This window comes from Cricetulus griseus, chromosome 2 (assembly GCF_003668045.3).
Source record: "Cricetulus griseus strain 17A/GY chromosome 2, alternate assembly CriGri-PICRH-1.0, whole genome shotgun sequence".
Taxonomy (NCBI): Eukaryota; Metazoa; Chordata; class Mammalia; order Rodentia; family Cricetidae; genus Cricetulus; species Cricetulus griseus.
The window spans coordinates 336916120-336941617 of NC_048595.1; the positions used below are offsets into that span (position 1 = coordinate 336916120).

The window sequence follows — 25498 nt, forward strand, 5'->3', positions numbered from 1 at the left end:
GGAGACAGCCTGTGGTTATCGATCCTTGATGTCGTAACAAAGAAGTATTCCTCTCTTTCAAAATGCTCAAAACAAGTGGTTGGGTGGAAGCAGTGTTTTAAAATTCCATAGAGTCATAAACGACATGGAAGGGAGGGGAGCATGAAATATGAATCAGAGTGTCAAAATAAAGTAATATAATCTCCAAAGCATTGGGAGTCACTGACCTACATGGTGTAGTTTTGACAATGAAGATCATAACATCCACTGAGAAGAAAAGACTCTGAAGGATAAATCTAACTTTTTAAAAGATGTGCAGTTGTCAAAACAAAAATTATCTCAGTGGAATTCCACGGGCAAGTGTCAGTTATTGTCATATTATTATTCTACCTAAAATCACAGGTCTGAAAGCCATCTCTTTGGACTGTTATCTTATTCTATGAATAATACATTCAAAAAATATATGGGCAGCGTCAGATGCAGAATCGATGTGGACTTTGCAGGAGACTGAAACATCTCAGGTTGAGCCCCATCAGAGGAAAGCACCTCCTTCCCAACTCTTCCCCAGTCGTGGAGGATTTAAATGTCCTGTGACAAGGACATTTTATAGACCCTAACCAGTGTAAATGCAAAACTCACTGCTACCTAATGGGGATTAAGTCTAAAAAACAAATCCAAGTATACAATAGCCTAAGATATTATAATTTATATTCAATGAATATATTCCTTCCTGATGAGACACTTCACAGGCCCTAAACACACCCTCCACTACTCCTGATTCCAGGGCCTGAAAGGTCTAGCTACTAACCAACTCAAATTGCAGACAGGGAATACATCCTAGTTTTGAATAATTTAAGAAAGCTAGTTTCTAGTCTTAAATTAGCTTCCACAATGTTCCTACATTGTGGGGGGGGGGGGGAAGTGAGCCAACAGAGTGTTCTGCCCTTCCTTTAGATAGACTTGAAAAAAATAAAAGTGACCATGCCAACCAAGACCTAATGAGGACATCCAGGATTATGAGTTGAGCAATATTTGCTGAGCCACTATTATGTATGAATACTAGGCCCAAGCACTGGCCCTGACAGATGACTGGAACATTTGTACTGTGTTCACAGGAAGACAGGACAATGAAGGGCGGAGGGGACTAAGCACTGCCATGATAGCACAGGCAAAGTGCTATGGGTGCAGAAAACTTCTTATCTGCTGCTGTGGTAGCCACTGTGGAAGAGATGGCAACTGAATGGAGTGGGACTTCAAAAGGCAGGAAAGAAAAGAGACAGTGTGACCAAGCAAAATAATAACAATAATAATGTATGTGAAGTTATGAAAGTATCTTAGATTATTAGAGGTGGTAACTGGTTAGCATGACTGACAGCAGACACTAGTTGGACAGAAGTTTAACATGAAACCAAAAAGCTAAATTAGGACTGAAAAAAAATTAAAGGTAACCAAAGATACAAACTTTATAACATGGGTAACTGGGAGCAGGGGACTATGATCTAACCTTGATCAATCTAGATACCTTCATCTAATGATGCTGGAAACCTGAGTGGACCAAGACACAGTCACCATTACTAAATAAAATCTCAGGAGTAATGGGCCAATAAAAGAACATTGAAAATAACAAGGCCTAGTACAGAGAGGGGAGATCAGGAAAGCCATATAATCACAGTCTTCATGAACTTTTATTGTTTTGTGTGTACAATATGTGCATGTTCATATACATATGTGTTGCATACATGTATGTGTGAGTGTGTGCCTGTGGGTGCACGCACCCAGGCATGGGAGGCCAGGAGTCAACATCAGATAGGTGTCTTTCTCTACTGCTCTCCACCTTACTTTTTTTTTTTTTTTTGAGACAGGGCCTCTCACTAAACCTGGAAGTGCCATTTGGCTAGGCTGATTTGCCAGCAACCCTCCGGGATATACCTATCTCGGACCTTCCCTCTCAGTGCTAGAGATACATACACACGTCACCATACCTGGTTAGTATGTCAGTGCCCAGAATCCAAACTTGGGTCCTCAAGCTTGCATGGTAGACATTTCACCTGCTAAGCAATTTCCACAGCCCTGATCATGAATTTTTAATTGGGTTATCATCAGGAATGACTTTCAATGTAAAAGAGGTAGTTTCTGCCACAGTAAACCTAGCAGAGGCTATATAGGGAGCTTGGTCACTGTCTCCTCTGCATTCAGCACCACTGAGACTGTAAATAGCTCATCCTGAAGCTACTAGCATTAAGTAAAATTCCCACCTTTAACCCATCACCCGACCCAGTAGAGGCAGCAGCACAACAATTACCTCATTCCATAACTATGTCAGTCCACATACAATCTGTACTAAGCTAGTGCTGTCTCTCTGTCTCTCTCTCCTTTCCTCCCTCCCTCTCTCTCAGGATTTAAACCATCCAGCTCTATGAGGGCAGGTTCTGGGACAATGTACTGACCACAAACTTCCTGCAAGTTTAACATGAAGATCATGGCTTAAGAAATACAATGAAATGGGATAGCAACACCTCTTTAGACAGTCTTCAAGATTATCACACAATTTGACCTTCTACTACAATACACTGAGTAGAAACTACTTGTAAATAAATAAACAATGGCCATCTATAATCTTGTATTCCAGCACTTAGGAAGCTGAAGCAGGAGGATCACAAGTTCAAGGCCCACCTGGGCTATACAGCCAGATCCTGTCTCAAAACAAGCCGTACAGGTAGGCCCAAAGCTCGGTATGTTTACCTAAGAGAGCCTGAGTTGTATCACTCACAGCTTTATAATCAATAACAAAGCTACACACTATGTCAAAATTACTGCCATTTCTTTATTAGGAATCTGAGTTGATTAATGCTGGGTAGCTTCCTGTCCTAATCATTCGCTCAATGAGCAAATGTTTTAGCACCATCTACTGGCCACTTGTTGCATACTCATCAGCTCCTAACACTGACTTCTTTCTCCACCAACCGTGCAGGTGTTCCTACAGCATGGGTTGCCTAACTTCTTAGGAGTCACTGTCACAAAAGGGGAATCCTGGGGTGCTCTCCTGACACTGTTTGTGTGTCATTTCCATCCTAGCTGACAGATGCCACAAACACTGTCCTGGATGGCTTTCAATCTGCATCCACAATGCCCATGGGCAGAGCCCACATTGCCCTCCTGCCTACCAGCTTCATCTAACAGCACTCTGGTGGGATGGTGGCTGGAGAAACCAGCTCACCTATCATTTGTATCATTTTGCCCCTAACTCAGCTCCAAGGAATCTGCTGCCCGCTTCTGGCTTGTATGCACTGCACTCAACGTGGCACACACACACAGGGACACATGCACATACATGTAAATAAACATAATAACTCTTTCCATAAAAGCACACCAAAGGAAATAATAAGGAAAAAAACTGCCATATCCTTAAATAAAAGCATCTCCTGGAAATCCCATAAATACATATAGATACACATAAATACCTTCTCATATGGAAACATTATCATCAAAATATTAGTCATGATGATCTCTGATAGAATTTCTGACTTGTTTTTAATTCTTTAGATTTTTCTGGTGCTTTTTGACAATGAAAACATAGTGTCTTGAAGAGAACAGAAACAAATTAGCACTTCATCAGAAACAGTAAAGACACCACTTAAAAATAGAATGTTGTACATAGAAAATAACCTATGATATAAACACAGTTACATGAAAATACACTAAAAGAAATCATGTGATGTTATTAATGACTTCTGTGCAATAGGGCCTACAGTGATTTTTGTCATGTGCTTTTTTCACTTTCCTAATACACACACACACACACACACACACACACACACACACACACACACACACACACACACCTCACTTAGAAAAGAAATTTAAACAAGCACAATGGTGTGTGAATTTCTTCAAAATGAAATCACTGTGGAGAGTGAAATCCAGCTTTTAAACCCTAAGTCACAGCTTCTGTAACTGTTTTTTTGTAACTATAGCAATCCAAGCACTCAGGGAAAGTGGGTTGCATGTTCCTGGGGCAATACAGTTGCCACCTTGGTGGAAAACAAGAAGGCTCAGCTGGGGGCAAATGCTTACAACACAGACCCCATTGAGCTAGTGGTCTTCCTGCCTGTCCTGTGTGGTAAGATGTTGGTCCCCTACTGCATCATCAAAGGAAAGGCCAGGCTGGGGTAGCTGGTCCACAAGAAAACATTCTCCACCATGGCCTTCACACAGGTTAACCCAGAAGACAGGGGTCCTCTGGCTAGGCTGGTGGGAGCTATTAGGAGCCATTATAAGGACAGATATGATGAGATCCGCTGCCACTATGAAGATGTATCCTGGTTTAGTAAAAAGATGAATGGTCAATAGCTAGGCAGGAGAGAATAGGCAGGACTTCGGGCAAAGAGGACTCTAGGAAGAAGAAAGGCGAGACATCAGCGAGACTCTAAAGAAGTTGGACAAATGGTACAGAGCAGAGGTAACTAAGCCACATGCCAGAATGTAGATTAATAGGGACAGGTTGTAAGAGCTAGTTGAGGAAAAGCCTAAGCTAAGGCCAAGCTTTCATAATTAATAATAATTCTCCGTGTCATTATTTTCGGGTTGGGGATCCCCACGAGAAATTACTACTGCAGGTACTAAATCTGTGACTCACATTGCCAAGCTGGAAAAGTCGAAGGCCAAAGAACTTGTCACTAAAATGGGTTAAATGTCCTCTGCTAAGTTTTCTGTCCATAAATATAATTACAAAATTATCTTCCATGTATTTTATGAACTTGATACAAGCTGGAGTTATCTGAGAAGGAACCACAATTGAGAAGATGTCTTCGTTAGACTGTGCTATAGGCTAGACTGGAGCATTTGTCTTCATTAGTGATTGTTGTAGGGAGGGCCCAGCTGATTGTGGGTGGTGCCACCCCTGAGAAGGAGCTCCTGTGTTGCAAACTGAGCAATCTTGAGGAACAAGCCAGTATGCAGAACTTCTCAGTGGCCTCGGCTTCAGTGCCTGCCTCTGGGTTTCTGCCCTGACTTCAATCAGTGATGTCATCTGAGAACTGTAAGCTGAAATAAACCTTTTCCATCCCAAGTTGCTTTTGGTCATGGTATTTTATCACAGCAGCAGAAACCCTAACAACCCTCATCTTACATTTCAAATTATCATTCATAAATGCACCTTAAAGACAACCCTTTCCCCAGTAGCATACCTGGAATCAGCGCTGTACTGATAAGGATGTCCACTTCCTTGCATTGCTGAGCAAAGAGCTTCATCTCAGCATCAATGAACTCTTTGGACATCTCTTTGGCATATCCTCCTTGGCCCTCGCCTGATTCCTTCAAGTCCACCTCCAAGGGTTCAGCACCAAGAGACTTGAACTGTTCCAAAGCTGCAGCTCTGGAATGTTGAAGGGGAAACAGCACCTAATTAGACCCCTGATGCATACATCAAAATCTTCATTTACATATACACTTTTTTCGGGGTGGGGGCGGGGTGCTCCAATACACGGTTTCTGTGTAGCCCTGGCTGTCCTGGAACTCACTCTGTAGACCAGGCTGACCTCAAACTCACTGAGATCTGCCTGCCTCTGCCTCCCGAGTGCTGGGATTAACGGTGTATGCTACCACTGCCAGACTTGACATATACTTTAAGTCAGTGGTTCTCAACCTTCCTAATGCTGCAACCCTCAAATACAGTTCGTCATGCAGTGTCTCATAACCATAAAATTATTTCATTGCTGCTTCATAACTTTAATTTTGCTACTGTTATGAATCATAATGTAAATATTTTTGGAAATAGAGGCTTTCCAAGGGGTTGCAACCCACAGGCTGAAAACCACTGATTTAAGTAAACCCTACAGAGTCAAAAGTCAAAAGTTTATTTTGCTATCTCTGGCTTGACTGCTTCAGTGACTTTTTAGACTTAGGCAATTCTTACATACTTTTTCTTAGGGGAATAAAGAAGAATCCCAACTTCAATTAAACTAAAAGAAGAATGTTACTATTGCCATATCAGTTATAGCCCTTTAGGTCCCAATATTGACAATGATATGACATCTGATATACACTGAGATTAGATATCACTCACATCATACATGTTGAGGTTTTTCATTTACAAATGCCCTGAGTTCATTTTCATTGTAAGATTTATAATTTAAACTAAGTAATTTGAGGGCTTCAGTCCTCATAAATGGGCAAACTGGCTTTAAAAGAGCAAACATATATAGTGGTGCATGCCTGCATTCCCAGAGTTAGAAGGTAGAGGCAGAAGAAGGATTAGGACTTCAAAGAAAGTCTAAACCATATGATACAGCATCTCAAAAGAAAACTGTAAATGAATAAATGGTAAGATGTGAAGAGCCAACGTATTTAAATTATGCAAAATATATTCAATTTGAAACAAATAAATGCCATGCAATCACTAGATTCTGGTTGGAAAATAAAAGCCACTAAAGGTTTCAGTGGTGGAAATCACTAATATCTCTGCCACTACAATAAATCCCACATCTCCTTAATAACAACAATCATTAGACGTGCTTACTACAACTACAAATATAGTCATCAAAATATTCTACATAAAGGAAGATATTAACCAGGTGTGCTGTTTTGAAGGAAAGTCCCCCATAACGCTCAGCTTCCTCCTCCAGCCACCATGCTACCAACCTGTCTTACAGGACTCTTCTCCCTATGGAACCATCAGCCAAATAAACCCTGCATGTGGTCATGGTTGCTTTGGTCATGGTATTTTATCACAACAACAGAAAACCACCTAATACACCAGAGCTAGTGTGCACACCTATAACAGGGCTGATGTACAGTGAACTCACAGAGACTGTGATGGCATGCCCAGGGCCTGCAGTAATTTCAAACAAGACAGGGTCCCAGCACTGAGATGGAGAAGTAGACAAAAACTCTCATCCCCAAGCAAGAAGCTATGTCTAAGTAATAAACTCTCACAGTGAAGCCTCCCTGAGTATACAAACCACACTGAAGGGCAGAGCCTACGCCCAGCAATAGATGCCAAAAACAAGATGAACTTAAAGGTTCTTTTGAGATGCTTTGGCTCATATTGCTTTGTTTGGGCATTTTCTATCTTACTAGTCCTTTGCTTTTGTATTATGGTTTCTGATTTTATGTTTTTATGGTGGGTGGGTGGGTGTGGTGTGTGTGTGTGTGTGTGTGTGTGGTGTGTGTGTGTATTTTTCATATTCTTTCTCTGTTTCTCTTTTATTATTAGTTTCATTTGTGTGGGGGGAGTTGCTCATTTTGTTTTATTTGTGTTTGTCATTTTTATTTGCCTGTTTGTTTTCTTGAGAGAGAGAGAGAGAGAGAGAGAGAGAGAGAGAGAGAGGAGGGAGGGAGGGAGGGAGGGAGGGCATGAAGTTGGAAGAATGGGGAGGTGGAGAGGATCCAAAAATAGATGGAGGGAAACCACAATCAAAATATATTGTATGGAAAAAATCATCTCAATTTAAAAATGAAATTGTAAAATCTGCAGGAAAATGGATGGATTGGAATGTATAATATTAAGTAAGGAAAGCCAATCTCACAAAGAAAAAGTAATAATAACCTTGTGTTCTCCCTCACATTCCGACCCTAGCCTGTAATGTATACATGAATATGAACATATACAAGCAAATGTACATGAGGGTATAGAATAATTTAGAGAGGAGAACAAGAATAGGCAATACTAGGTGATGAGGAGAGGTGGGATGCAAGCAAAGGACACATGTTCCCGGGAACTGCTTTTCTAGGCTTAATTCAGTCATGGTTATTTTATGATGCACAAAAAAATGTAATTGATAATAAAATTGTAAACCCACAACTTCAGAATGGCCATTCTAACTGTATAGAAATTCAATGAGATGGATGGAGTTCGGGACTGGGCAAGGGTTTGCTTGGATACCTACATTAAGCTAGCTGCATGATGTTTTTATTATATTACAATGTAATTTGTTACATTATGGTGATTTTTATATTAAGTAAATATATTACAAATAAAAGAATCTTAGTTACTTTTCAATTGCTGTGATAAGACACTATGACCAAGGCAACTTATAAAAGAAAGCATTTAATCTGGAACTCACAGTTGCAGAGGGATAGAGTCCATGACCACCATGGTGGGGAGCATGGCAGCGGGCAGCCAGGCATGACATTGGAGCAGTAGCTGAGAGGCAGCCTCTCAATCCACAAGCATGGGGCAGAGAGAATGTTAACTGGGAACTGTGTGGGCTTTTCAAACCTCAAAACATGCCCAAGGAGCATACCTCCTCCAACAAGGCCACACCCCCTAGTCCATCCCAAACATTTCCACCAACTGAGGACCAAGTATCCAAACATGAGTCTGGTTGGTGTGTGGGGGGGTGTTAATTCTCATTCAAACCACCACAAGTAGACTTAAACAACAGCAGTTCACAATTTGAACAATGGCATCACTACATTAAATGTTCAATAACTAACCGGGCAAGTTTCAAATCATTTCTAGGTCAATATATCGCTACTTGACTATCATTATCCATTATATCAAAAAGGTGAACAATCCACTTTCTAAAGGCTTCAAGGTTTGGGGAAATCCAATCATCAGCAAATCTTAAAAATGAAAGGACAAAAGCAATGTCACTTTTGGCTCCAACTCTCCCTAGCTGATATCATGGCTATCCCAGAAATGCCTCATTTTCTCATTGAGATGAACTGGACTTTATAAGCACCTCACTTCTCTAAGGTCAGGAAAGGACTGTTGGTCATATTCCATGAATGTTTAAAAGTTACAGTCTTTCCAACTTTGATTTTTGTTCTATACTCATGATTGGTAGTGGAAGGGTATTGTTCAGTTGGCAGAGCGTGTGCTGAGCATACGCAAGGCCCTAGAATCAATCTCTGGCACTGGAAAATAAATAAGATTGGCAGTAGAGTTACTACTCTAGTGCCCTCGTTGACGATAAACATTTATGTGTCCTGAACTGCACCCAAAAAAAATAGAACAACAAAATGATCATTGGACTTAATAAGCGTTTAACAAATGCTGGTATCTGGCATCATCAGCAATGAAGAATTTTAATTAAACTTCTCTTTGCAAACAAGCTAGGAAAACGTCTTATGGCTATCTTGAGAAATACAGTGTACACAGAAAAGTAGTTTCTCCCCATGTTCTATAATCTTCAGGTAAAAATTGTCAATTCTCTATATATCCAAACCAAACGCTTTAGCATCGATACTACAATTAACAGTCCCTGTGTTGCTATTCCTAGGTAAGAAGTGATTTGAAGCTGTATGTAGCTCAGTGACACAGCACTTGCCCAGCATGTATGAGGATTGAGTATAATACCCAGTCTCACCAGACAAAAAAGTATTTGCAGATTGTTACTAGTCAGTCCTAGCTGCTTCCATCTGGTCAATGCTTAGCAGTCTCCTCCCATTGTACACACTGGCTTTGCTCACACCCTCCCTAGTACCCAGAAGCATTCTAAAGATAAAAAAGACACAGTAAAGCAACATGCTACAAGCACACCAGAGACAACTGTGGCCCCATTGTCAATATAAACAAAGAACTGTGGCCTATTAATTTTCAGGTACTTTATTATTTCTGCTATGCTGAGGCTAAGCTTGTCTAATTCTTCCCCAGTAAATAATAAATTTTTTATTGAGCCAACTTTTAAAAAGAAAAAAAATTTTTTTTTTTCAAGACAGGGTTTCTCTGTGTAGCTTTGGAGCCTATCCTGGCACTCGATCTGGAGCCCAGGCTGGCCTCGAACTCACAGAGATCAGCCTGCCTCTGTCTCGAGAGTGCTGGGATTAAAGGCATGCGCCACCAACACTGGGCGGATAAGAAAAACATTTTTAATTGGAAAGACAAAATAGAAAAGCTTTGGTGAGCTACTGTTTGTTATCTCAAATGTAATGCACCCCATTTGAAACAAGTGTTTTCAGTTAAACATTAATTACTAGTTAAGTGCTCACCTCGTATCAAATCCTCGAACAACTGCGCCCATCGACTTTGCTGCTCCTGCAGAAGCGAGTCCAGCAACACCACCACCAACTATTAGGATCTGAGAAAAAAAGAACAAGGAATGGTTTTTGTTCTGGTTTGGTTTGGGTTTTTCATTGCTGTTTGTTTTGTTTTGTTTGTTTGTTTGTTTTTTCAAGACAGGGTTTCCCTGGAACTTGCTTTGTAAACCAGACTGGCCTTGAACTCACAGAGTTCCACCTGCCTCTGCCTCCCAAGTGCTGAGACTAAAGGCGTGTATCACCAATGCCTGGCATGGAATCTTTTAAAGCTTGTTACCAGATGATGGCAAAAGATCACCGGCTGGCAACTCCTGGTGCCTGGTACACAGTTAGCACTGGATCAATGGTAGGAATGGTAGTGCAGATCACCACATAGATGGAGCAAAGGGTCTATCCTTCAGCTGAATCACTGGTGTTTTTAAAATCAATCAAACAAATAGCCTCTGCCAGTGGCCTGTGCCTCTCTCCAAAACCAAGACTTTCCTGGTTCATAAAACACCAAAAATATGTGTCAGAGATGGGCACAAAACATCCATGTCAACTGCTCTTTTGAGCTCAAATGCTTCGGAAGACCTGGTAACCAAATACAGAGCTGAGGACCGTCTTGAGCGACCCACATCTGAAATCTGATGCACTATAAGTGAATTTCCCTAACCACAGGACGATCAGAGCTGAGACAACCCAAGAATCCCACAGAAACTCCAGCCTCCTCCGCCTGCTCAGAAACAGTGAAAACAGTGTTGCTTCTAGCCTTGAACAGGCTTTCCTGAGAAAACAAGGCTTGTTGTGCCTCCCATAAATAACTAGATGAAGGCAACTCCTTGTTCCTGTAGGAACAAACAAATGTCACCCACAGAAATAAGGAAGTTTGTAAATTCTCACCCACCCATCAAGTCCAGGCTCCTTCTGCTTTTCTAACAAGTCTATGCTGTCAAAACTGTGTGCTCCAGTGTCCCCCTAGGCAGTACCTCAGAAACCATGCCAACGGATTTTGATGATGGTGGCTTGTTCAGAAGAGGACAAAGTCCACAGAAATTGGGTCAGAAAGGGACCTTGGCAGACAAACATCAGGGACTAAACTCCAAACCAACCCTGTTCTACACAAAAGTTTCAATAATGCTAATAACAACACTCAGTCTTAAAAAACATACAGGACTAGGCCAATTCCCCTGTTAAGAAACAGCACAGATGCATGAAATCATTCTAATCATATTCTAAAGCAAGGAGGATAAAGAGTTGAAGGCCAACCTGAGCTACTAAAGCAAGAAGGATAAGGAGTTGAAGGCCAACCTGAGCTACAGAGCAAGACAGTCTCTCAAAAACAAAAAGAGAAGAATGAAAAGGACACATGATTACAGTTGGGAGATTAAAAGATTCAAGAGATCTATTGTACACCAAGATAACTAATAGTTAGGCTAGGAAGACAGCTCATTGCTTGATGTACACACACATAGGATGTTCCCTTTGGCCAGCATCTTAAATCTCTAGTTTCAGATGACAGGGGAGGCCTCAATGTGGTGATATTTTGTTTATGATCTAACAAATAAAAAGCTTGCCTGAAGAGCAGAGTGCAAAGCTGGCCACACTAGTTAGCCATAGAGACCAGGCAGGGGTGGCACGCACCTTTAACTCCAGCACTCAGGAGACAGAGGTAAATGGATCTCTGTTAGTTCAAGGCCACCCTGAGCTACGAGACTGAGCCAGTCTAAAAGAGAAACAGAGCTCACACAATAGTGGCCTCAGCACTTGGAACCCTATGGCCCTAATCCCAGCAACAGAGAGGAATATAAGGTGGGAGGAGACAGGAGCTCAGAGCATTCTGAGGTCTGGTGGAGACAGATGCAATCTGAGGCAGTCTGAGAAGCACTGCAGTCTGGATTTGCAACCTGAGGACAGGCTCGCCCCTTCAGTCTGAGCATTGGTAGAACTCTCTAGTGGCTGGCTGCTTTGCTTTTCTGATCTTCAGCTGGGTTTTTATCAATAAGAACAAGTAGAATTCGTGTTACACCTTCCTAGCCCATAGCTCAGGAGGTTAGCACGTTGTCATTGCACATCATCGATTATCTGGTTCATTTTTTATAACTACATTTATGTCATATATTTATCTCATGAGGATGGGTTGGTTTTCCCATCCTCATGACTCACACTGGAATGCAGTTTTTGTGCAGTAGGAATGGTGTTTATCTTGTTCAGACTTGTCCCTTTTGCTTAAACTGAGTACTCAACACATCATATATATTAAAATGATTTTACTTCATTCTAGACAAGTTTGAAAATAATTTTTAAATATTCTGCATGATAAGCCTCATGGGATCTAATTCTTCAACTTTAGAAAATTATTTCTCACATCAAACCAAAGCTACTTAAGTTGAATTTATTTCTTAGTGACATGTCATTTATTTGCGTGCAAGGGGTAGGGGAGAGGAAAACGTGCCACAGTACACATGTGGAGGTCAGAGGACAACTCACAGTTGTAGGGTTTTTTTCCTTCTACCAGCTGGTCCCAGGAATTGAACTCAGGTCATTAGGCTTGCAGGCAGAAGCCTTTACCCCTGGGCCACTGAATTCCAACATTAGTAGACACAGTCACCTTTCCATCTCTTACTAATTCACTGACTTTCCTATTAAGCCTCTTAGTTTTTGTCTCACATTTTTAATCCCCTATTAGAAATTACCTCTACATGTCCATACCTTTCTACAAAGATCCTAATCAAAACTAAGTTGTTGGCTCACACATCGACACATTCAGCCAGCTTAGGAACAGCATCAAGTTTATGGCCAGTCTGAATGCCGGACATTTCCTCATGATCTTATGCAATAAGATGAACTTTCATATTTCAGACATATGAAGTTCAATGTCTCGTGAACCATACATCTACGGAGTTCATGTATACATTCTTGCTAATCACTGGGGCCTTCCTTTAAAGGACTTGCTTTTTTTTTCCCATGGCCTGCTTTTTTTTTTTTCCTTCATAAACTTAATACCAAATCCCGTTACTTCCTGTCCCCTTGCCACCCCTCCCAGAAAATAGACAAGGGTGAAGAAATCGAAGTGTTTTCTACAATCTAATGATGTTGCAGGAATCAAGAATTACAGATTTACTGAAAAATACTTTGAAGCATTTTAAAAAATAATTGTAAATTTGCCCACAGATCAATCTAGCCAAAATCCATTTAAGAATTGAAATAAGTCAAAAACTGGAAAAAAAAAAAAAAAACAAGCAAAAAGCCAAAAGTTTCTTTCTCAGGCAGTATTAAATGTTCAACACTAAGGCTTTACTTTAGATGTCAAAGTACAAAAGCATCAGTGAAGCTAACACACAGCAACGCGTTTAAAAATAGTTATTTTATGACACCTTCAATTCTTCTCTTGAAGAAACACTGGAAGTTGTACGTACCTTAGCTGGAGGGACTTTTCCAGCAGCTGTGATCTGACCAGTAAAAAACCTTCCAAAATGATTCGCTGCTAAAACAACAGCCTTATAACTGAAAAAAAAATAGAAACCACAATAAAATAAAAGGCAAAGAGTCCATAGATTATTATAACCTGCCAGCTACCTAACTGCAGAAACATAATGTTTATATAGTACTCTATGGCAAGATTATTTCTAAGCATTTTTTATATACTTGCCCCTTCAACCTGCTGTGGAATATTAGTTTAAGATGTGTTACATTCGTTTATGCTGTGGAATATTTGTTTAGTGATGCAAAGATGAGTTACATTCTTTTATGTTGTATTTGTTTACCTCTGTAAGGCTCTGCTGCTTTGCTGGTCTAAAATACCTGATTGGTCTAATAAAGACCTAAACAGCCAATAGCTTGGTTAGAGAAAGGATCAGTTGGGATGCCAGGCAGAGGGAATAAATAGAAGGGGAGGGAGAAGAGGGAAATGAGTAAAGGAGGAGAGGGGGAGGCTAGGGAACTTTTACATGGGCATTAGGGATTAAACTCGGGTCCTTCAGGCATGTGCACCAAGCACTATACTGAGTGAGCTATCACTGCAGCCCCCAAAACGAGTTAACTTGCTTTAATTTTAACATATGACAACCCACAAGAATGGGGTGAACAGCTGAAACACAAAGCAGATTCTGCAGCATATCCAATGCATGGCATAGTTTAAATGTTACATCTAAAACATAAAACTAAGGCCAGTGAGATGACTCAGAAGATAAAAGTGCCATGTGAACCTCACAGAACCTCACAGTGATCCCGGAACCCATGTTTTCAAAGCTGAATGGTAGTGCAAATCTGTAATCCTAGCACAGCTCTAGCATGACAGGAGGTGAAGACAGGAGGATCACCTGGAGGATGATGCAAGCCAGCTAGCCTGGAGCGCATAGTTCAGTACAAACAAGGGGCCCTTCCTCAATGAGGCAGAAAAACCTACTCCTGAAAGCTGGCTCTGACCACCATACATGTATGCCCAAATTCACTCATCCACACACACACAGAATGATAGACTTAGAAAACAAAAACCTAAGAACCTTCCAGGTCACGCAAGATTCTGTGAAAGACTTTATTCATATTGTTGTTTTTTTGCATGCACTGTTTTCCATTTTAATACTTTTGTTGGTGTCCCACTCACATTAGCTGAAAATCTAATTCAATTAGTTTCTTTGAGAAGCTGTTTTGCTAAGCATTACCCTACTCCAGATGTTCCCACCCCTGCAGGAAGTCAGTGACTATCCCTGTCCCTCACGACATGACAAGCATGGTCATGGGCACACTCCTGCAAGCAGAGCAGATCTTAGATCTTTCTATGTAACATTTGGTAGAAGACACTTGGAATCTCTCCCATTCTGTGGGCTGACTCTTCCTTTGATTAATAGTTTCCTTTTCAGGACAGAAGCTTTTTCATTTCATGAAGTCCCACTTGTTGATTGCTGGCCCTATTTCCTGAGTGACTGAGGTCCTATTCAGAAAGTCCCTTACATAGCTAGATCCTGTGTATACTACACTACCTCTTAGAAGTCTTAGAGATTCAGATCTAACAGTGAGGTCTTTGGTCCAACTTGGATCTGATCTGAGTTCATGGTGAGAGGTAAGGACCAAGTTTCTTTACGTATATACATACATACATACATACATACATACATACATACATACATACATATATATTTGTAATTAGACAAATTTTAAACATGTTTCTTTTACAAATCAATCCAAGTTCCCACTCCCTCCCCTCCTCCCCTGTCTCCCACCCCCTACACCAAACCCCTTTCTGCTCCCCAGGGAGGGTGAGGTCTTCCATGGGGATCGACAAAGTCTGTCATATCATTTGGAGCAGGGCCTAGACCGTCCCCCATGTGTCTAGGCTGACAGAGTATCCCTCTATGTGGAGTGGGCTCCCAAAGTCCATTAGTGTACTAGGGATAAATACTGATTCACTACCAGAAGCCCCATAGATTGTCCAGACATCCAAACTGACATCCTCATTCAGGGGGTCTGGAACAATCCTATGCTGGTTTACCAGATATCAGTCTGGGGTCCATGAGCAACCCCTTGTTCAGGTCAACTGTTTCTGTGGGTTTCTCCAGCCTGATCTTGACCCCTTTGCTCATCACTCCTCCCTCTCTGCAACTGAATTCCAGAGTTCAGCTCAGTGTTTAGATCGGACCAAGTTTCTTCTACCAGTAGATATCCAGTTTTGTAAAAGATGTTATCATTCCTCATCTTTGTGAAAAATCAGTTGACTGTAGGTATATGGAATCTGGGTTCTTGGTTCTATTCTATTGATCAATATATGTCTATTTTTATGACAGTACCATGTTATTTTAATGTAAATCTGTAGTATAATTTGAAATCAAGAATGGTGATGCCTCCAACAATGTTTTAATTGCTAAGGATGTTTGGGAAAGTCATATAGAAACCTACTACTTTTATAAGCATATATAGGGGTGTGTGTGTGTGTGTGTGTGTGTGTGTGTGTGTGTGTGTGTGTATTTGTGTTTAATTGAAGTTACTCTACACATGGAGATAATGTTCCTCCCAGAAGCCATGAATTGAAAAAAAAAAAAAAAGCCCAGTGTCAGTAGTGAGGATATAATAGTGGTACAAATGTTATAGTAGTAACCACCTGGCTCTAGGGAAATTCTCAGGAGTCCACAAGGATGACCCCAACTAAGAATCTAAGCAATAGTGGAGAGGCTACCTTAAATGCCCTTCCCCTATAATGAGATTGATGACTACTTTATATGATATCCTAGAGCCTTCATCCAGTAGCTGATGAAAGCAGAAGCAGAGATTCACTGAGCCGAACTCCTGGAATCCAGTTGTAGAGAGGGATGAGTGATGAGCAAAGGGGTCACAACCATGTTGGGGAAACCCAAAGAAACAGCTTACCTGAGCAAGTGGGAGCTCACAGACTCCAGACTAACAGCTGGGGAACCTGCATAAGACCAAACTAGGCCCCCTGAACATGGGTGTCAGCTGGGAGCCCTGGTCAGGCTATGAGGCCTCTGGCAGTGAGATCAGTATTTATCCCTAGTGCATGAACTGACTTTTTGGAACCCATTCCCTATGGAGGGATACTCTCTCAGTCTAGAAACAGGGGGGAGGGCCTCAGTCCTGCCCCAAATTATATGACAGAATTTGATGATCTCCCATGGGAGGCCTCACCCTCTCTGAGGTGTATATGGGAGGGGTTGGGATGGGGAGATAGTGAGGGGAGAGGGAGGACAGGAGGGAGAGGGAACTGGGATTGGGATGCAAAATAAGATTGTTTTAATTTAAATTTTAAAATTAATAAAAAAAGATTGTTTAGAATTATGAAAAAATATTATTAAGTAAAAATTCGGGGGGGGCAGCATCACACACCTTTAATCACAGCACTCTGGAGGCAGAAGCAAGCAGATCTCAAGGCCAGCCTGGTTTACAAAGTGAGTTCCAGGACAGCCAAGGCTACATAGAGAAACCCTGTGGGGGGTGGGGTAAAGTGGTGAGTTCTAAAAAAAAAAAATAGAATAGAAACAGGGAATGTAGCAGTGCTGACAGGCAAAATGAAGTCCATTGTTATTGTGGCCTCAGAAGTAAGAGAACAGGCTTAAGTCAGAAACACAGACTTTGACACAAGGTAAAACTCCACTCTAGTGGAAATGTTCTTGATTCATTAACTGTTTTATGAATTTACTAGAGGAAACCTAAGCAAGATGATCACTCTAGGCATAATGATATGTGCCTGGAATTTCAGATCTCAGGAGGCTGAGACGGGGGATCACAACTTTGAGGCCTGAGGCTACCCTGAACTACATATCAAGTTCTAGGCCAGCCTGAACTTCATAGTTAGACTACAAAATAGTTCATTAATTAACTAATAATACAGCATTCCAAGCACTGCTAATATAAAATCCAAAATCAAAACTGTTCCACACTGGGCACTGACATTATCACAAGCAGAAAGTCCCATACCTAACCTTGCAGAAAACATGGGTCACAGTTCAAATACAAAAGCTCAACACGGTATTCAAAATACCTCAAAGGGAAAAAGACCTTCTGAAATGCACCATTTCATATGTGATATTACCAAAACTTATTTACAGACTACCTATGTGTATAAAATGCATATGGAACATAAATAAATCCCAGGTGTATACTTGCATCCCATGCTCAAGACACCTTATTATACAAATATTCCAAATCTGAAAAAGCCTGAAATCTGATACACTTCTGGTCCCAAATTTTCAGTGGCTCTCAACCTGTATCCCATTAAAACACATAAAACTGCCGGTATTCAAATACTAGTGATCTATAAAAACAATACAATGCATGTATAAACAACATAAAAAAATAGCTTCCTCATGCAAACACTCTGGCAGCTATTTCCTCTGGTAAGTGTAGATATTTGCTTCCAACTACAAAGATAAGACATGTAACATATATTACTATTTAAAAAAAAAACTAAAATAAACCATAAAAGCTAATTGAAGTGTAAAAAGCTCAGTCCCCAACAGTTACGACAAGGTAAAACTCTAGAAGACCTGCAATATGAATGCCCATGCCCCCTTCCCACGTTTCTGTTCAACTGAAGGGAGAAAGAATATACCTACCCAGAAATGTTGGCCATGGAGCTGAGAGCATCGTACCCCTGAGCAATTGTGACTCTTGGAACCTGGTCCATTGCCAGAACTGTAGTTTTTCTTTCAGAAAGTTTATTTAGCAAATCTGGATTTTGGGCGGGGTAAATGAAGCTAATGAGAGTTCCCGATGGCTTTAAAAAGTCAGCTTCATGAGCGCCTAAAGCTGGATTGACCATGGGCGCTCTCACCTGAAAAAAAAAGTCAAACCACAGATTAAAACCATCAGTGCCTTCATCATGTCTTTTAAGTAAATAGGATAATCTATGTAAGACACTGTTATTTAAATAATACTTCTGAGGTAAATCTTTCATCTATAAGCATCTACCTGTACTTAACCACATGAAGATATATACTGCCTACCCTGTGACTCACATACTTAACTACATAAGGATATGTACTATCTATCCTATGACTAACATACTTAACTACAAGAAGATATATACTGTCTACCCTGTGATTTACATACTTAACCACATGAAGATATATGCTACCTACCCTGTGACTCACATACTTAACCACATGAAAATGTATACTGACTATCTTGTAACCAACATACATAACCACATGAAGATGTATATGAAGATGTATACTGCCTACCTGTGACTAGCGGCCTGGGTAAACCGTTCTGAGTAAAAAGCACACACCCTGGGAATACACAGCACCAGATCAGGTGTGACAACTGCAGAGCTCTGAAATATTATAAAGATTTTACAATGAACCTCATCTCCCCAAACTTACTACTCTGTTAAAAATTAACAGATATTAGGGGAAAAAGACAGAAAAACATTTGTTTTGTGTTTGAAGGCTCAGTCCTAGAACTGAGTGGTAGTGTGCATAGTTAATCCCAGCACTGCAGAGGCAGAGGTCAGCAGATCTCTCTGAGTGGGAGAACGGCCTAGTTCACAAATCCAGTCAGAAGCCAACAAGGGCTACAGAGTGAACCATTGTCTCAAAAAGAAAAAGAAAAGGAAAGAAAAGAAAAGAAAAGAGAATGAATGAAAGAAAAAGGAAAAAGAAAGACTCAGTCCTCAATCTTTATTAATTTGGGCAAATATAAATATAGGGGGAAGTGAGACATTAATAATGCTGTCAACTAAAGACTCCATGGTATAGATTTATGTCACTTTAAATTCCATTCCTATAAAAAAACACAATTCAAACCAGTATCTCTACTGAATTAAGCTTACCCTAGCTTCAGTATATTATTATAATGACAATAATATATTGTCAATATATATTGATATAGTATATTATATATGCAGTATGTATGGCATATATATATATATATGTTTTACTATATTTGTTTTGTGTGAAATAAATATACAAAACATAGCCTGTATGACTTGCATTTTAAATACAAACAAAAACACTGGTTCCATTGCTTCCTAGTATGGCATTTCATCTTAACTTACCTGACACCTTTGCCTATTACTCCTATGCCAGGTGTTGAGCTGGTGATTCATGTGACTCTGGGCTGTGAACTTTTCAAATCTTTGGGCTAGAGATGTGATTCGGTAGAGTACTTACCTGGCATGTGTGAAACCAGCAACACACACACATGCACGTGCACACGTGTGTACGCACATACACATAACCACCTCTTTTATAAGGTCTGCTTTTTTTCTCTCCGTAAAAATCTACTTCAGAGATTAAGAAAAAATAAGAGGACTGCTAATTAGAGTTGATCCTACTGGCCCTTATCAACTGTTCAGCTGAGACTACTGTCACCTGAGCATGTCAACCCAAGCGACTGTTTTCCTGAATGTGTTCCTCAGGACGTGAACAGGCTCCATTCAGTAGAGAGGAACTGGGTCAAATCTAAGTTTTTATAGTACACATTTCTCAACACAGCTTTATCTTGTTCATGCACTTGTTTAATAACTTGTTCAATTTTAATAAAAGAATTGCTAGGAGGAACACAGAATATTTTCAAATTTGTGTAATCACTTAATATCTCTCCCCCCTCCCTTTTGAGCTATCTCAAAAAGGTTTGGGTCCTAAAACATATTCTGAAATGGGTTGTACTTTTTTTTTTACTTTCTATAAGTTATTTTCCTATATATCAAGAGTATTGTCAAGTATATGCAAATCCAAAACTTTTTTTAAAGTTCTAGCTAAATTACAACTTATATTTATACCATAAATTCTATAAATAACTTTCTATAGCAAAAACTGATTTTGTATCTTCTCAAAAATCACCCCATCATGCTGTCAGGATGTCACTAAGTGGTAGAGCTCATGCTTAACATGCTTGAGGACCTGGCTTTAATCTCAGCCTCAAGAATACCATTATGCTATTCATTAGAGTTGTGGAGAGGAAAGAAATACAACTATTTGAGTGATTCCTCTTAGCAATTAATAAAGAAAAGAAAAACTTATTTTTTTTCTATAAAGAAAGTGAGTTTGCTTTAACCTAGTAATAATCACACTTTTCTCATCCCTATTTCTCTCCTTGCCTAAGTTGCGGGATATTTAATGGTTTAAATTTAAGGCATTACTATAGTTATCTTCCATGTTAAACTCAGTACAGCCTTTTATCTAATTTTTTCTTCATATTTTAGTTATAAAGTTCCTCAGCACAAAGATTTCTGCTGTCTGATATCTCAAGACTTTTTTTTTTTTTTTTACATGTTTTGCCTGCACGTGTATGCCCATGTAAGGGTGTCAGGAACTGGAGTTGTGACAGTTGTGAGCGGCCATGTGGGTGCTGGGAATTGAACCTGGGTCCTCTGAAAGAATAATTAGTGCTCTTAACCTCTGCGCCATCCCTAGACCTTTAAAGGTCAGTTAGCCTACTGGTCACTCAACCCAATGCTACATCCTCCAGAATGTTCCCGCCATTTCTAGAACAACAGCACAGTGTCAGTGTAAATAACTGCCTTCAGTCATCAGATGCCGCACATGGCATCCCAGGCTGGATTAAATGTTTTCTTCTCATCCTAGCAGTATATAATCAACAGCAGGAAGTCTGCATATACACGGGCCATGCAGCAAAAACTTTCCCTAGTCAATTAGAAGAAACTTCCACCCAGAGAATATAAATATGAAGATCTCCATTTCCCTTCAATGGTTAAAAACTGGTCACATATCCTGGGACATAAAGAATATTCACAATACAGAATTATCTCATTGAGGAAAAGAGCATGATTTTAAAACTGGAAAAGCTGAAATGGGTAATATTTAATACAATGGATATGCAAACTGCTCTGATTTGATAATTACATTGCATATACATATCAAAATATCACAGTGCATGAATATGGGCAATTATTATATGCCAATTAAAAGCAAAGAGAAGAGCACTAAGAAAACTGGAAAAGCCAGAGTTGCTTTAATCCCAACATTGGCTGAGGCAGATCTTTGTGGGATCCAGGCCAGCTAAAGCTACACAGTGAGACCCTGTCTCAAAAAGGAAAAGAAACTACAAAAGGAAGAAAAAAAGGCATAATTACTTTGACCACCAGATCAGAAGCCAGGACTTCCTTCGTCCCTTGGATTTGGGCCCCTGCTGCTCTGTAGAGATCATCTGGAAACCTGGAAGCTTCGCCTGCTCCTGATTCCACAACAACGTTAAAGCCCTGCTTGACCAGGGCCTGAACGCCAGCAGGAGACAATGCTACTCGCTTCTCATTTTGGAAAATCTCCTTGGGGACCCCAACTGTCAGCTGCTTATATGGAATTCCTAAAAACAAACAAAGCCAAAGTTTAGAAAAAGCTGAAGAGCATGTTTCAAAGGAGACATCAGGTAAGTCTGTTCTTCAAAGCATACTATACACAAGTTGTTACTGAAAATAATGATTCATAATTGTGATCCATTTATCTTTTTTGAAAGTGATCAATTTTTGTACAAAATGCCCTGAACACACTAGATATTTTACTTAATTGAATGCCTCTCTTTAAGGCACATGATAAGTTTTCTCTATCCATAACAGAAAAATACCTGAGTTGAGATATCACACACCATGCTAACCTCCCTCCTCCGCCCTCTGGGGTTATAATCTTCCTATCCTGGCCTTTAATAAAGACAGAAATAAAATACTGCTAAATAGCTTTACAATAGATACTTTAATGTCTGCCACATCTCAAGTCTCTTTCCTGGCAATTTGGCCAGAGGAAATTTCCCAGAGATTTCCAAATGCTGGATCTTGAGACTCCACCAGCAAATGATTAGGCAAGAGTTCAGCAATCAGGTCAAAGATAATCATCTACAAGCCAAACATGAGAGAAGCCAGAAGCCACTGTCTAAGACATGACTTACAGAGGAATTGTGGATTCGGGACAGTCCATGTTGGCCACTGATTAACCTACTGGGTTGGCTAGTTTTCTGTCAACTTGACACAAGATAGAACATTTGGGAAGAGAGGAATTGAGAAAATGCCTCCAGAAGATTTGCCTGTAGAGAAGTCTATAGTGAATTTTCTTAGTTGATGATTGATGTGGGTGGGCCCAGCTCACTGGGTGCAGTACCACCCCTGAGCAGATCATCCTGCATAGTATGTGAAAGCAGGCTGAGCAAGCCACAAGGAGCAGCCAATAAGCAGAGTCCCTCCATGACCTCTGCTTCAGCTCCTGCCTCCAGGTTCTTACCTTAAATTCCTACCCTGACTTCTCTCAATGATGGAATGTAGCCTGAAAGTCATAAGCTGAAATAAACCCTTTCCTCCCCAAATTGCTTTTGGGCATGGTGTTTTTATCACAGAAACAGAAAAGAAACTAAAGTACATACCAAATGGTGTTCTCTCCTACAAGGTTTAAACAGAGAAGCCACAGAAAGAGACTAGGAGAGTGGATATATAGAAGTTATTTGTCAATGAGGCCATGAGGCAATCATCAAAGAGAAGTCAGGGAAACACTGGCAGGCAAAGCAATTGTGGCTATTTAAAGAACAACAAGCTGTAACTGGGAAGTCCAGAGTGCTTCCAAAGTATGCTTCCAAAGACATTATAATCCATGAGCTCATGTTGATTATCAGAAAAAAGTACTTAGTCTTTTAAATGTTATTGCTCAACTTAGAGAGAATATGCAAAGTGATGTGCAGAATAACAGCTTCCCAAGAGGGTTTCCACGTCCTGATCCCTACAACCTCTGAATACATTATCTATAGGAGAATTCTGATGGCAGATAAACTTAAGGTTGCTAATCATTTGGACTACAGTAGGAAGAATACCCTGAGTTAGCTTGAATGCTGCATGCAATCACAGAGTCCTTACATGTAAAGGAGGGAAACCAAAGAGTCCTAGTCAAGAAGCAATGAGAAGATGCTACACTAAGGCTGTCAAGATAGGACAGGGCCACAACCAGCTCCCCAGAAGCTGGGAAACTACAGGAAACATTCTCCTCAACAGTTCCCAGGACTCGGCAGAACTGCCAACATTTGGACAAAGGCCCAGTGACAACTCCTTTGGACTTTGACTTCCAGAGGTTAAAAAGCCAGTAGGCTCATGATTATTTGTTACAGTGGGGGTAGAAAATCAGCACATAAGGGAGCCAACTGTTAGCAAAACTAATAAGTCATGGGAAAGAGCATTTATTCGTGGAGATGGAGCATTCCAGTTCCATCTCAAGACAACTAAACAACAGAGAAAATGTATTTCCTTTATAGAAAAATTGTAGCTGATAAATGAAGAATGATAGATCCTCACCATTTCGAAAGTCCTAATAAAATCATGAATTTAGTTAAGGACCATCAATCAAAGCATCTGAAAGTATATGAACAGAAAAAAGCTGATAGGCACTTCATATCAGACTGATCACAAGAATAGCACCTACACTTACCAAGCATTCTTCCTGATGTAATACAATAATCTACAACACCCGCTACCAGTGAGGTATTCCTGTCAGAAATGTATCCTTAAGCTGACAGAGATTTCTGGTATAGCTAAATGTTACCAAAAAATATGAGGAAGAGAAACTGATTCAGCAGAACCAATCAAGGGAACTCTATCAGTCAAATTTGGAACACTGGAAATTCTACCAAGTAACAACTGTATTCTTCAAGGAGTAAAGGGAGAAAAGTAGGAAGGAGGGGCTGAGGATGTAACCAAGTGAAGGACGAACAGTAGGAGGGCAGGTCACATACCTGGCCAGCATGTTTGAAGGCCTGGGTCTGATTTCCAGTAATGAAAAAGTCTTTTATATGTCATAAGAGACATAGCAAGCAAATATAGCGCATGAACTCTAGCCCATTCTTTGAGCAAGCCTACTATAAAAATAGAAGCTGGGTATGGTGGCACACAACTTTAATCCAAGCATTAGGGAGGCAGAGGCAAGACAGCCTGGTCTACATGGCAAGCCCCAGGACAGTCAGGATTACATAGAGAGAAATCTTTTCTCAAAAAAAAAAAAAAGTGGGGGTGGTAAGAAAGAAAAGAAGCAATTGAAAAAATTGGAATACTGACTTGTAACACAAATAATAAAAACCCAAAGAAAATATCGGGGTTCAAGCTGAAGATCAGAAAGCAAAGCAGCCAACCACTAGAGATTTTTTTATCTCTACCAAGGCCGGGGTGATCCTGTCAGTGTGGCTGGAGACTCAATGCTGCATGAGACCCTGTGTTCCTGTCTTATATACCTCTCTAGTGCTGGGATTAAAGGTGTGCACCACCACCACTGCCCAGCCTCTACGGCTAACTAGTGTGGCTGCTGGGGTGAAAGGTGTGTGCCTGGCTTCTATGGCATTCTAATCTTTAGGCAAGTTTTATTAGATCACAAACAATATATCACCACACTGACTGGAATTACTTTTCATGCTTTTCAATGTGATAATTAATATTTTATTATAGAAAAAGAATATTTTTTAAAAATAGTTGAGAAAATTTTTTTTAAAAAATCAAAAATTGAACATATTAATGCAGAGATCTTGATGTCTATAGATTTATTCACAAATACAGTCTTCATTTGCTTCTATCTTATCAGCTTTATCACTAGGTAACCTGGCTTTGCAGAGCAGATTAAAGGGAAGTTTTTGAAGATAAACTTGGGAAACGGTACGATGCCAACAGTGATTTGTCATCTGAGAACACGGAGAGTGGCTACAAAGTCTATTCAAGGTAACAGAGCTCCTTGGTGACTAGACAACAGCCCTGCAAGCCTTAAGAGAAAGAAGAAATATCCATGCCATTCTTTCATCTTAGGAATGAAATGCCATTCTTAGCTGGGCATAATGCCATCTGGAATAAAAACTAAATGTCTGAGTCTTCCTGACAAATGTCCACATGCTTAAGGTCTGGCCAATGAGTGGCAGTGTTGCTGGGACAAGCCTTGGGAAGACTGCTACAAGAGGTGACTCAGCTTAGAAGGTGACCCCTTGAGCCTCTCCTCCATCTGGCCTGCACCTAGACAGAAACAAGTGAGACTTCTCCTATCAGAGAAGACCTGATGGGCCACTGGAAACCTTCATTCTTGTTCTCTAAGAGCCAAGCAGACAGTAGTGGTTTTGAAGAAAGAACTGGTGTGCTCTTACA

At 40.4% G+C, this 25498-nt stretch overlaps 1 protein-coding gene across 5 annotated transcripts in view; it reads right to left on the minus strand.

Annotated features, from left to right (window-relative positions):
* Nnt (nicotinamide nucleotide transhydrogenase) overlaps positions 1 to 25498 on the minus strand; it is a 102134-nt gene that overhangs the window by 54514 nt on the left and 22122 nt on the right. For all 5 annotated transcript variants that reach the window (XM_027401410.2, XM_035440579.1, XM_027401408.2 and 2 more), the window contains 5 exons: positions 21488 to 21717; positions 18006 to 18223; positions 13359 to 13446; positions 9913 to 10001; positions 5166 to 5353 (listed from right to left, as the gene is read on the minus strand). In XM_027401410.2, coding sequence (XP_027257211.1) covers positions 5166 to 5353; positions 9913 to 10001; positions 13359 to 13446; positions 18006 to 18223; positions 21488 to 21717 — 813 coding nt within the window. The remainder of the gene's footprint in view (positions 1 to 5165; positions 5354 to 9912; positions 10002 to 13358; positions 13447 to 18005; positions 18224 to 21487; positions 21718 to 25498) is intronic.